Genomic DNA, 14,265 nt, shown 5'->3' with positions numbered 1-14,265 from the left:
GTCCACCCTTTGAAGCATTGGGCTCTCAGCCAGCTGAGCTTTGTCATTTCAACCAGGCCAGAGTGGTCTTGGGGTTCCCTGGCTGGGCCCCATCACCTACCCCTACACTTATTCCCCAGGGCCTGTATCTGTCAAACTCCTCCCCACCCCACCCCCACTCATACCCCCAGCTGAGCCCAAAGATGGGAGAGGCAGGCTTATACCTTGCTTACAACCAGATGGGTGGGAAAAGCTGGGGCAATCATGACAGCAAGTCCTATCACAGGAAGCTGTGGATAAGCAAAAAACCCCTCAAATGGCATCTTCTGGGTCTCCCAGTGAAGAACCCTCCTGAGTCTCCCAAGCAGCCCACCTGGCCCTTTGGATTAGCTCATACACCGTGGTTCCCCAGAACTCCCTGCAGCAGAATCACCAGGGCAGTTACAGATTCTCAGGACTCAGAGTCAGACTGTGTGTTAGTTCATTCTTATACCCAGGAAGTTTGAGAAACAATGGTCTAAAACCAGTGATTCTAAGTGGGAGCAAGAAAAGTAGAGGGATGGGTGGAGGGTGGGTCAGGGCAGGAAAGGCAGTTGGCAAAGCTAGATCTGGAGGGAGGGAGACATGTACGATTTTTATATTTTATTTTTTTTTATTTTTTATTTTTTTCATGTATGGTTTTTAAAAGTACCTTCAATATGATAACACACATTCACATTTGATAATTGGGCACAGAAATCCAATTATTTAATAGAACAAAGTAGTAAGCAAAACTTGAATAAAATCCACTCAGCAAGCCTAGTTATCTGTACTTTTCCTGTGGCTTTCCCTCCTTACTCCATACCAGGATTGTCAGAGAGCCTTGGGGCCTTTGTCCTGTTCATCAAATGTAGAAACACTGGTCCAAGATGTGACTCCCAAACCTGGCTGTGTATCAGCCCCCCTCTGGGGCTGGGCTGTGTTCTGTACTTTTCACAAACTCCATTCCTGGGTTTTGGAATCACTGACCTGGTCTGGGGCTGTGGCAGGTTTTTTTAGGATTCAGGGCTGGCAACAACTCCCTTTTTTCCAGTCCCTCCCAACCCTGCTGCCTGTGGCAAATGGCGTCACTTTAACCAGAGAAGGAACTGAGTGGAAGCCAAAGCCTCTGCAACAAAAGCTCTCTGGATCAGTGAGGCATCTTGGCCAGAGTCAGTCACTTTGTGGCTGCAAGGAGGTCAGCTAGCCTAATGCCTGGCATGCAGGCTTTGCTCAATAATTAGCTCTGGAATAAATGACTGTAACCTGCTATATTGTTATTTTCACCTAACCAATTCTCCTGTTCACTCAGTCCTCAAAGCTCTGAATCTGTGCTTGCCTGTTTTAACACTGTAGGGGAATACCCAGGCTCTGCCTCTGTCTAATTCCCCCAGCCATTAGAATCAAGGTAGTAGCTTTCATGTATTCACTCATTCATTCACTCATTTATTTACTCATCAAGTACTTGGACCTAACAAGTAAAGGAGACAGAATAACAGTGATTGAGAACTTGGAGCTATGCAGCGCTGACTAATGCAGACTCCTCCTCATACTAGAGGCCGTATACAGGTTGTTTACTTCTCTGAGTCTCAGTTTCCTCGTCTGTAAAGTGGGGATTATAGCAGCTACTACCTAACAGTATTGTAAGGATGGTGCAGTAAGTGCTTAACAGTCATTTTTTTTTTTAATTTCAGACACTACTCTAGTAAAGGGGATCCAAAAGAAGCATGTGATGCCAGCCCAGTACTTACAGGGAAAGCTGGTATGAACTCAAGCCTAAATCACAGGAAAGTGGGATATCTATGCAGGGATATGGGTAGGCAGGCAGGAATGAACAGATGAGAACCCTTTTAACTACCCACATCCATTTCTGTGCAATCACTGTGCAAAGTTCTTAAAACCAGCCCTTTCTACACAAAACAGCTCCCTCCCCAACCTCAATGCTGTGCATACCAAGAGTTTCTCTGGAAAACAGTTTTTATTTTCAGAATTAGACCAGAAGTAAACTTCAGCTATAGCTGAATTCTCATAAGATCCAATTAATGGAATCTGAATAAAGTTTTTAAGGCCAGAGTTTTCATAAGATAGATATTCCACTATAAAACAGACTCCAAAATAATTCCTTATGCAAAAACCCTACCTAACCAGTACACACATATACATATGCACATATGCACACATACACACACACACACACACACACCTCTCATCATTTTCTCCTCTTTTTCCCCTGCTTTATTTTTCTTCATCGTTACTGATCACCATCTGATATGTTCCCTCCTCTCAGATATAAACCTGATAAAAGGCATGGAGTACTCCCAATGCCTAGAGCAATGTCTGGCACGCATAGGCATTAGTAATTATTTGTCGAATGAATACATTAATTGATACGTCACTGAAGATAGTCCAATAACCTGGCAAATGACTTACAAATTGTAAAGCTTCCTCTCCTAAGAGATGGTCCTCCAAGTGCAATTAGAGGATAATTATAGCTCTTGTCATTATGAAATGCCTTTCTCTTTCAAGTCTCTCTAGGTGTCTTTCTCCAGGGCTGTGGTCCCCCTTTACTTACTCATGAGATGTTAAGGGATGCCCGCAGGACTGTGGCAGCTACTTAGCAGGCCTCCCCAAATACGGGGGCTCAGCCTTAGCACCCGGAGTCAGCCAGCCCAAGCCAGTTTTGATCTTTTCATAGTTTTGCCACTCTATTGATAGATAATATGGAACTAAAGACAACCGAACTAAGAACTCCTTTCCACAGTAACTCTGGCTTCTGGTTTAGATGTCCACACAGTCTGAGAAGTTGCGTCAGTTAGAAAGCCCGCCTCAGCCCATGGGTTGTCCATCCCTCCTCACCAACTACAGGGGAAGAAAGCAAGGTGGTGGCTCCACCTAAACAAATCTCACTATCATGTGTACATGTGGTGATGTGAGAAGTGAGCCTCATTGCTAGGAGAAATAAAAGTATAAAAAGACTGAAGACAAGGTCTTCTATATACCAGGAAATGAAAATTTCTCATAAGCCATACCATACTTCTCCACTAAATTAATTCCATTCCAAACCACATTCTCTGTTTTCTCTAATAAAAAACGAAAACAAAACCTCCAAAAAACCCCACAAACCTTTACTCAGGGAGTTCGTATATTTTGCAACCCAAGCTTGTCTCTTTTCCTTTTCTAATTCTGTATCCCCAGGTCCCACTTTGTGTGCAGGCGTGTGTGTAGCTCTAGACTCCCATCTGCAGTCCCCAACCCTGGGAGACAACTGGGACCTGCCTGACTTCCCTCTCCTTGAACTGCAGCCTGGGAATGCTCTCTAGGCATTAAGTTGGGCACTCAAAAAGCTCATTTCATTGACCTCCCCTTTCTCGGCTGTCATTATCCTATGCTGCTGGTGTTCAATATCTGAAACCATGGTTACATATGTTTTATCTTGTTTTTTGGTGCAGCAGGTGAGTGAGTACATCTAGTCCCTGTTGTATTATTTTAATGCAAGCAAATATCCAAACTATGATCACTTTAAGGACTGGAGGGGTTAAGTCACTTGCCTAAGGTCCCCACTAGTCACCAGGAGAGCTGAGTCTCTAAGCAGTCTCTGGCTCCCGAATCTCAGCTTCCAAGCATTATGATCTGCTGCCTCCCTGTGAGCTCAGGGGTAAGCCCCACATCTCTCTACAAAAAGGCAGCAGCTTTGGCACAGGCATGCGTTTCCCTTGTGCTCTGACTCCTTTATGTTCTGACTTCTTTGCAGCTTAACTGAAGTTGGAACCAGAGGGCTGTCCAGAGAGCTGGGCTGGATGGACAGTCTACACCAATGGCCCATTACTAGTGGGCCAACTATCCAATGCAAGATACTTTAGGTTTCATTCATATATTTGTATCATAAACTTTTTTTAAAAATATTTTATTTATTTATTCATGAGAGACACAGAGAGGCAGAGACACAGACAGAGGGAGACACAAGCTCCCTGCAGGGAGCCCTATGTGGAACTCAATCTCAGGATTCTATCAAAGGCAGATGCTCAACCACTGAGCCACCCAGGCATCCCTGATATCATAAACTTACTTGTTAATTCATTCAAAAAACACTTACTGAAAGCTTATTATGTGCTAGGCACTGTACTAAGCATTGGTGTTATAGTGGCAAACAAGATAGATGTGGAGCTTATAGTAGGGGAAGGGGAAGGCCAAGTGAGTAACCAAATAGATAAGAACATGTCAGATGGTAGTGAACTGAGCTAGATAAAGCAGGAATGTGGACCAGCCACATCTTTCAGTACTTATCTAAAACCCAACACAAATGTCCACATACCCAGCTGGACTCCCTCCACCCTTTCCATGCCCATATGAGCTCGCTAACAAGAAGGGCTCTGAGAAAATAAGGCAGGGAAGTGAGCTGGAGAGCAAAAGTAGGGGCAGTTCTAGGGTGGGTAGTCCAAGGTGTGGAGCCAAATGACTACATTTCACATCTACTGCAGTTAGAAGGAAAAAGTATTCCATGCAGAGCGAACAGTAATACAAAAACCCTAACTGGTAACTCTTTTTCCTCTTTGGCATGCATGCACACACGCACACACACACACACACACACACAGACACTAACATGAAAACTCATTGTAAACACCTTTCATTCCTACATTTCCAGGCTCCTGAAGCTGATTCTTCTTTAGGAACTCAAATGGAGTGACAGCAGGACCAGGATGCCAAGAGATCAGAGTCCCAGTTTCAAATCTCATCTCCACTTCTCAAGGTTATTGTGATGACCACAGGAGATGAGAATATACTCTACAAATTTATCTTGTCCACTGTAAAGCATGAGCATAAGTGACTTGTTATTCAAGAGTATAAAAATGCCTGCTTAAAACCATTAAATAAGGAGGAATTACCAATACTCTGATGACTGTTCTTAATTTTTTTTTGCAAAATTAGAAAGAAAAATTACTTTTACTCTAGCCAACAGTTAACGAATAATTCCACCTACATTTTGGTTCCCACAGGTGGTTTGAGGTTTTCAGTATAATGTAAAAGTCAAGAGCAAAGGCCTAGACATAAATGCTGACTCTGACACATACATACTGTATGACCTTGAGCAGAATACTATGCGTCTTTGGGGAAAACTATCACTTGCTTCATAGTGTCTGTGAAGATTAAATAGGATAATGCATCTAAAGAGCTTGGCATAGCCCTTGGCATTCCCTAAGTGATAGCTGTATTGCCTGTCTGCAGAGGGAACTCTTCATTCTTCAGTGGCTGTTAAAATCCTTCTACTCTGACATTTCAGCTAAAAATATTTCATTTTCATCACATGACCAAGAGGCACTTCTGGCTCCTTTTTCACCTTCATTCAGCCTGGATGGTTGGTTGGATGACTATGAAGTGGAGAAGAGCAGAGTCTGCACCGAATAGCCCAGCAGGCTCCCAGAGCCTGAGGAGGGACATCGCTGACATACCAGAGCAATGCTTGCATGGACTGGACCTGGCAGTCTGTTGTGGGTGTGGGCATGGGTGCACAGGCAAACCTGTTTTTTTCCAGGCTCAGAGCAGCAGATGCTCAGTGAGAGTCCTGTTTGCACAACTAGTTTCCACAGCAACAGGAATGTCAACAAGCAAGACATTCCTTAAGCTGGTAGAAAAATCCTCTGCCCCAGCCTTGCACTTTCAGGTAAAAGACAGTTCCCACACTGAACCGTAAGCAGATCCCTGAAGGCCAAATTTTTAGTAAAAAAAAGCCAAGAAAAAAAAACCTGGGGCAAAAATACAGAAATAGTTTGGACCAATATAGAGCATATTCCAGATGGGTTAATTTTTTTTTCCTGCAATGTACTCACGGGCAAATTTGAATTTGACCAAGGTGTATGCATTGTTTACTTGGTGGCCACAAGGTCAAAGTTCACAGTTCCTGGCTGATGGTGGAGAAGCATGCAGCTTAGCACAGTGAGCGCACAGACAGCACAAGGTCATTATCACCTGCACTGTTCATTTCAAAGCAGACTCAGGGTCGCGTTTCACTGGAAGATGGTGAACACCTATGCAGTGACATTTGTAGGACACAGAACTAATCTCCCAATTTAAAAGACCTCCCCCAGGACCCTGCCATAAGGGCCTAAAATTTCCATTTTGTTCACTTCTTCAGATAAGTCACCAGCTGCCTCAGTCACAAGATCACTGTTCTTGGGAAGTTCACACAGTATAAACTATTAGTTCCGTACCACCATGACCTGGGGTAGCTTCCCAGACAGCTCCTTTCAACCAGTGAGCCTCTGAAGGACTGAGATACAGGACAGGTAAATTCTGTTGGGAAAAGAATTGGCAGAGGGTGCAGATATGGCCCAGAAGGCAGGGTGGAGTGGGCACCCTGGTGGGAGCCTTGAAACATAAATACAGATACTGGGTGCCTGGGAGAGGTCAGGAGGAGGGAGGCCCCCTACCAGAAGCGGCGTGGGGGGGGGGGATTGAAAGGGTAATGAACAGAGGCACCTGGGTGGCTCAGTGGTTGAGCATCTGCCTTTGGCTCAGGTCGTCATCCTGGGGTCCTGGGATCAAGTCCTATATTAGGGTCCCCACAGGGAGCCTACTTCTCCCTCTGCCTATCTCTCTGCCTCTCTTGTGTCTCTCATGGATAAATAAATAAAATCTTAAAAAAAAAAAAAGAAATAAAGAAAGAGTAATGAACACCAGCTTCGTATTTTGCCTGGAATTTACCTTTTTCTGGCCTGAAAATTCCCATCAAAATAATGCCACAGTAATGGCCTGCTCCTTTGGTCATTATGCTCAGCAGACACCACAACACCAAGTGCAACATATCTCTCAGCAAGATGCATGGAGCCCCAAACTTTGGAAGGACCCTATATCACGACCCACCACATTTTCTTTGTTCAAATTTAGGAAGAGAATGTCAGGATCAGATGGACTGCACATCAACTCAGTCTACAGAAAGGGACACTGAATATCCAAAATAAGTGCCAAGCTGAGGCTTCAGGTGGGGATTTGCCCTCTTCCCATGAGTGCTATTAGGGGGAACTATTGTACAGAAGTTTGGGAAAAGGCACTGTGATCAATTAATCACATCTGATATTGGCTCAGAAGGCTGTGGGGGGCAGTGGGACATGGAATTGAAGCACAGTTATATTGGAAGTATATAAAAATGTCATTAACAATATGTTCCTTCAACAAAATAGACAATAGTAAAATAATATGTAAAATGAAAAAATAGTTGATATCAACTTACTTATTTTGTCCAATTGTCTCAAAATCTTTCACAACAATTGTAAGGGAAGATGAAAAGTCCAGTGGTATACCCCTCAAGTCAAACTCCAAAATCTGTGCACAGGAAGGTTATAAAAACAAAAAAGTTGTTAAAGAGATCAGGGAGTATAATAAGATGTACAAATACTAAACACCAGGTCATTATCTTCACCAATAACAATATTTTGAATTACTTAATTCTATAGTTAGATAGAAGTGACCAAATTCCAAACCTGAAAGCTGTTGAGAGCTGTGGGAAGGCAAACCAGACTTAGCCTCAGAGGACCTGGGGTGACTTCTGCTTCCCATTTTCTAGGCTCAGTGACTATGGACAAGTCACCAAACCCATCTCATAGAGAATTTACTTCATGTCCACCACAATTGGCTAGAAGAATAAAATGAATGCTTTCTTCGCTAAATATTTGCTCTTCCTAATCATATTATTATCAAAGAGACAAATAATCTAAAAATACATTTTCTAAAATGCATCAGCCCTTTATTTTAAGTTCCACCAGGATTAGTCTGTAGTCAGATGAGACTTTCATCTTAATATAATAAATTGCTGTTTAACGGCAAACATTAAAAAAAATCAAAACACCAGTGATGCCTTTGATTGATTATGTAATATATGAATTAAATAAAACAGTGTCTACTGATGATTTGATTCTCCTTGTAATGGGTTTGGAGTAGATGGAGAATTTGTCAGAGCTCATGTTAGAATACTAACTCCAATGGGTCTGGGTTGGCATCTCATTTGGGCTAGATTCTAGTTATAAAACTACAACTGAGAAGTTTACTTGATAAATACATTTGCAATTTAAAAAATAGATGTTGGAAACAAAATGGGGCGAGATGGGTGATGCCCTGAGAGGACATGTCTGTTTACGTCTGCCATTAGCCATATGGATTGACCAAATATAAAGACACCTGTTGGAATTACTCAAAACTTGAAGCACTAATTGTATACATGTAAGTATTTTCAATTTGTTTTATTTATCAAGTTCTGTACAAGGTGCTAGGATCCATAGTGTCCATTGGACCAACCAGACTAGCCTCTTGCTTTCACAGAACTGGCCGTCCAGCTGGCTGTGTTCTGGGTTCCAGTGAAATTTCAAAGAAGTAGAATTGCCTCGGAATTTTCTTCTTCTCAGAAAGGCATTAAAAAGGCATTTTGTCTTCACCTCACTCAATGAAAAGGCAAAGTCTTTATTTTACAGGATATTGACACTAGTTGTGGGGGTAGAGACAAATTTACAGTTGGTGGAGAAGTCTTCACAGCCTGATGACTCAGTGAAAATAACAAAGACATTTATCCTGTGCTTATCCAGGAAGGTTTGATTGGCTTTTGGGAAAAACAATGGGGCTTATGATCATCTTTTAAAAAATGAGTCAGCATAGGAAAATCTACTCAGTGGAAAGAATTAAAATTTTTACATACCTATAAATATATTCAACATGGAACTGTTTATAAAATAAAGTCCACAGTGGGAGAAGTGAAGAAATTATAACCCTTCTATAGAATATTGCATAGTATTAAAATATTTATGAATGGAATGATATGGTATATGCTCAGAATATAATAGTAAGAAAAAATAGGATAGGAAGCCATATGTGCTATATGATGCTAATTTGCCAATTTCATATTTTATTCAATATATTTATGCAATAAACATTTATTGATATATCCCAGATGTTAACAGTAGTTAATTCTGGGTAGTGGGTACAAAGGTCAATTTTTTTATGTTGATCTGAAGCTTTCAAAATGTCTACATTAAGGATATATTACTTTATCAAAACATGAAAAACAGTAAATGTCATTACTCACCCAGACACACAAAATGTCATGTAATACACTCTTGATTAGTCACATGCAGACAGGTGTTTAAATATGGATCTTTCCTTCTGGGGCTCTGAAGATGATCTAACCCCACCCCTTGCTCTACATATATGCCCCAGACATGCGACAAGGTCACTCAGCAACCTCCAGGCTGTTTCAGGTTAGACTCAACCCTCTCACTCCAGGTCTAGGCTTTGCTCACTGCACTACTGTATTATGTCATCGTGATATATCTCCTGAACGGTTCTGCTGTCTCTGTGGCCACAAGGGAAATGGAGGGGGTGGGGGTACAATGCAGAGATTCTTCTTCCAAAGGGAAAAGCTAATCTTTGACCCAAGATGGTACATTCAGAGGTAGCTTATCCCTTGAAACAATGTTAAAAAAAAAAATCACAAGTTACCTCATTCCAGACAGGATTGAGTTCGTTGTCAACTTTCTTTGTTTTCTTTTTCTCATCTGCAAATAAAAAAAGAGATCAGTTAATTAGAAATATATTTTTTAAAGACTTTATTTATTTATTCATGAGAGACACACAGAGAGAGGCAGAGACACAGGCAGAGGAGAAATAGGCTCCATGTAGGGAGCCCGATGTAGGACTGGATCCCAGGACCCCGGGATCACACCCTGAGCCAAAGGCAGATGTTCAACCACTGAGCCACCCAGGCGTCCCTAGAAATATTTTTTGAACATGTACCATTCATTCTTTCATTAAAAGAGTGTTCCCCTGAGGGCTGACTAGTGTGCCCATATTTTCTCATTCATCTGCCTAGAGCTGGGGCTATCTGAGTCAAAGTTTTCCAAACTGAATGGCATTTTTTTAGCCTAAAATGTTTCTTCTGTGCCCAGATCTACAGGATGTTAGGGGATGAGGGACTCAAAATCATGGGAATGCTGTGATCCCCTGCCTCTCCCTCACCAGCTCCCATAGACCAAGGTTACCCAGGGCCTCCACATCTCCAGCTTATTGCAGAAAGAAGCCAATGAAGCTAACCTTTAACAAACAAGCGTTGCCATTTTATAGATGTGACTACTGAGATTCAAAGGAACAAGGAAATTCTTGTGAGCTAATACTGGGCACTGGGTCCTATATAGCCTGCAATTTCTGAAGCCCATGTTGCCTCTGCATGTAGTAACTCTCCATAGCTTCAAGAATGAGCTGGACTCCCTCCCTGGGCTTCGGCACCCGGTAATTAGTGGGTATATACTTTCTGGGACCCGCAGAGAATATAGGGTCTCCGTTACTCCAGGCTCACCTTTTCTGAAGATACAGATTTTCCTTTTCTGTATCTGAGACTGGACAGTACACCTTCCTGGATGAATAAATGTTAATCCAGCTAGTGCTTAAAGTTTCCTTGGAGAAGTCCAAAGAGCAGGGGCATCTGTTGGGTCTCTAATCCCCAAATACTTATCAAAATAAAAGCTAGTGTTTGAATACAAAAGGTTGTAAGCATGAGCTCATCTGTTTTCAGGACAAAAACAAAAAACAAAACAAAACAAAGCAGTTTTCCTTCTGTGTATCTCCTTTACTATCACATAGAACATTCATAAACTTCTGACACCAGAGGTATGCGGGGGGGTCCCCCACCAAGCAATCTTATGTGACATTGGTTAGGTGTTTTACAATTTAACTCAATGCTGACACTTACTTACGTGGAGACAGCTTCAGATCCCACAGGTTAAGGGTTCAGATGACAATAGCAAGTCCAGGCTGTCATGTGTGCTTCTGACCTAGCAGGCTATAAATCTGAGGTTCCCATAACTCCCTCATTGGGTTCAAGTAATTTGGTGGAGTGGCTCACAGAACTCAGGAAAACAGTTACTTATGTTTACTGGTTTATTAAAGGATACGATAGGGGGTACAGATGAACAGCTAGATGAAGAGATACATGAGGTAAGGTTTGGAAGGTTCTGGGCACAGGAGCTTCTGTCCCCATGGGGTTGGGAGTTCTCAGAACTCCATGCTTTTGGGGTTTTATGGAGGCTTCCTCACATAGGCAAGATCAATTATTAACTCTATTTCCAGCCCCTTTCTCCAGTCTTGAGAAGTGGTTGGCAGGGCCAAAAATTCCAAGCTTCTCATCATGGCCTTGTCTTTCTAATGACCAGTCCCCATCCAGGAGCCCACCCAGAGTCACCTCATTAGAACTAAAGATGCTCCCACTCCTATCACTTAAAAATTTATAAAGGTTTTAGCTCAGTGCCAGGAAGTGGTGGGGAATGGGGGCAGAGACCAATACAACATGTATATTTTCTATTCTCTCACATCATCTAATCTCTTTAAAAACCCCAGGAGAGGGTAGCCTGCCGGCAGGCTCAGTGGTTTAGCTCCGCCTTCAGCCCAGGGCCTGATCCTGGAGACTTGGGATCAAGTCCCATGTCAGGCTCCCTGCATGGAGCCTGCTTCTTCCTCTGCCTGTATTTCTGTCTCTTTCTCTCTCTCTCTCTCTCTCTCTCATGAATAAATAAAAATAGATCTTAAAAGAAGAAACCCTAGGAGATATGTATAATAATTTTCATCCCCCTTTCAGAGGTAAGGAAACTGAGAAGTAACATATTCAAAGTGACCCCGTTAGTAAGTGGCAGGGATAGGTTTTAAACTCCAGCAGCCTCTCCTCCAAGAGTTGTGGGACTAACCACCTCATTCTTCCAAGACCTCAGCATAATAAAGCCATGAATCACCACCCTCACTCTGCTTAGTATTAACTTTTCCACTTGAGTGACTCCCAGAGCCTAGCTGGCTTCCCTTTCTAGACTTCAGCATGACCTTGCTCATTGGCTCATGCCTGGACCTGTACTGATTAGTTCTAAATGTGGTCTTTCTATGTGGCCTATGGAACCCCTCAATGGATCTGATTCCGATAGGACCTAGAAGCTGTCCTGTCCCCTCCCACATTGCCATTTGGCCACACCCACCCCTCCTGTCATCTGATGGAAACCTCTCAATTTTGTTCTCTGGTTACAGAATAAGCAAGTACTCTTGAGAGAAAGAGAAGCCAAGCAAAGTTTAAACTGATGGAACTGGACAATGGGCTTCTTTCGATAATTGTAGCAGCTCCCTCTAAATAATCACCTACAGGGGCCTGGATGTGCATTCTACTGCCATGTCTCTAAATCCTTACAGCACCCTTGCAGGGTTAATATTCTCATCCCTGTTTTACAGACAAAGAATTGAGAGAAGCTGGTTAACTTGGCTAAGGTCATGCAGCTAATAAAAAAGAAAGCCAGACTCTGAACCTACATCTCCTTGGCTCTAAAACCTGACTGTGTGTTCACCACCGCACCATAGCGCCCGTCTGGAAGCTGTCAGAAACACTAGATAAAGAAAACACATAAATATAATATGTGTGATGCACCTGGCCTCCTAGGCAATGGCCATAGGAAAGTCTAAAGGTCAGGTTTTAGAGTACCCTGAGACTCTCTAAGACTACCTGCTCCAACACAAAACGTGACATCTGTGAGTTTTTCCGGGGAGACAGTTTACTGATCTCATCAGATTCTCACATGAGTTCATGATCTTCACAAAAGTTAGGAATTCCTGCCTTGCACAAGCATGAAATGGTACCATTAATATCCCTCTAGCTCACCACCACTCTTGCTGCCACAACCAGAGCTGGGTGGCTAGAGAACTGAGTCAGGAAGGAGTGAATCTAGATCCTGGGACTGCAGCAGACCTTCAAGGGAAAAGATAGGAAATCGTAAGACATCACATCATGTAAGTAAAGCAAGGAGAAAGCCACATGTAATTTATGGAAATTGGGCACAGGAGCTTGAGGTAGGACTCAGGTTACTGAAGGATGGTACGGAAGCAAAACTTGGCCTCTGAATCCCCAAGATTCTAGACAGGGACAAGAGCTCCAGAGAGACTGTGGAAAGAGCCAGTACCTGCTCACTTGAGTTGAATCTCAAGCTGGTTACTGACCTGGGAGTCAGCATACGAGAAGAAATGCTGCATGGGGACCTTGAAGCTGAGCCTGCTACTACTGACCCCCCTCCCCTTCCCCAATAGGGGCTGGATTGTTCCAGAGTCAGCAATTGCGGAGTGTGAAAAAGGAAGGGTCATTTGTTCATTCTTTCATCTTCAAACATCTACCCAGCACCTATTATGTGCTGGGAACTGGAGAAACAGAAGAGTATAAGATAATTCTTGGTCTTCAAACATTGAACAAATAGAGTTCACGGGCTCTTGAACAGAAGAGCCAAATGAATCTTGATACATGTTTTCAGCAAACAGCAAACAGCCCACCATGTTCCTGCCTGCTTTGTCCTCATGTTGGAGCTTCCTCCTGCCAGAGGAGGAATAATGGGAACAATGCCTCGTAGCTCAACCCATGGAAATGATCAGGCAAGGGACCTCGTAGCTCAACCCATGGAAATGATCCACTAAGTGAGTTCTTCCATAAGCATTAATGAGTTTTCTCATTCTTCTATCCAATAAACAGTTTTGAAATATCACTTTCCAGGCACTGAGCTAGACACTGTGGGAGATACAGAGATCCCCAGACACAGTTTCTGGCTTCAGGTGCTCCAACAGGGAGGTTGATGTAACTAACGATAGGTGACTGGTACAGAGAGTAGGCTGCAGTTGCCATCAGAGGGGGTACAAATGAAAAGAGGAGGTGACTTCAAGATAGCAGGTAAGACCTCACAGAGGAAGCAGAGGTTGAGCTGGGGATTGAAAGACAAGAATGGGTTGCAAACGTGGAGTTGGGAAGAAAAAGTTACTCCAGGTGGAGGCAATAGGGTGGGTGGGTCAGCCACAGGGGAGAGAGAACAGGTCATGTCTGGGGACACTGCACTGCCCAAGTGGCTGGAACCAAAGGGATGTGGAAGGGAGTAGAGGCAACCAGGCTGTGCTGGAAGGTTATGGCCACCCTGTGAAGCCATGAATGCCAAACTAAGCTTCATCTGGCTGATACAAACCACTTAGTAAAGAGGGCTTTAGACATTGGGCTTTAGGGACGCCTGGGTGGCTCAGCGGTTGAGCATCTGCCTTTGGCTCAGGGCGTGATCCTGCAGTCCCGGGATTGAGTCCCACATCGGGCTCCCTGCATGGAGCCTGCTTCTCCCTCTGCCTCTGTCTCTGCCTCTCTTTGTGTTTCTCATGAATAAATAAATAAAAATCTTAAAAAAAAAAAAGACCTTGGGCTTTATAATTCCAAGAGGTTCATAATCCCACAAGAAAAAC

The 14,265-nt window shown here is 43.2% G+C and overlaps 1 protein-coding gene across 6 annotated transcripts in view; it reads right to left on the bottom strand.

Annotated features, from left to right (window-relative positions):
* Positions 1-14,265, bottom strand: part of MYOF (myoferlin) — a 142,701-nt gene that overhangs the window by 109,206 nt on the left and 19,230 nt on the right. For all 6 annotated transcript variants that reach the window (XR_012020855.1, XM_072806081.1, XM_072806080.1 and 3 more), the window contains 2 exons: positions 9,481-9,536; positions 7,226-7,317 (listed from right to left, as the gene is read on the bottom strand). Coding sequence is in view for 5 of the 6 variants with exons in the window: in XM_072806081.1 (XP_072662182.1) it covers positions 7,226-7,317; positions 9,481-9,536 (148 nt within the window). In the remaining variant the exon portion in view is untranslated. The remainder of the gene's footprint in view (positions 1-7,225; positions 7,318-9,480; positions 9,537-14,265) is intronic.

Source organism: Canis lupus, chromosome 29 (genome assembly GCF_048164855.1).
Source record: "Canis lupus baileyi chromosome 29, mCanLup2.hap1, whole genome shotgun sequence".
NCBI classification, from domain to species: Eukaryota; Metazoa; Chordata; class Mammalia; order Carnivora; family Canidae; genus Canis; species Canis lupus.
The sequence above is the reverse complement of the archived record's forward strand: the minus strand, read 5'-3'. Positions and strand labels throughout refer to the sequence as shown.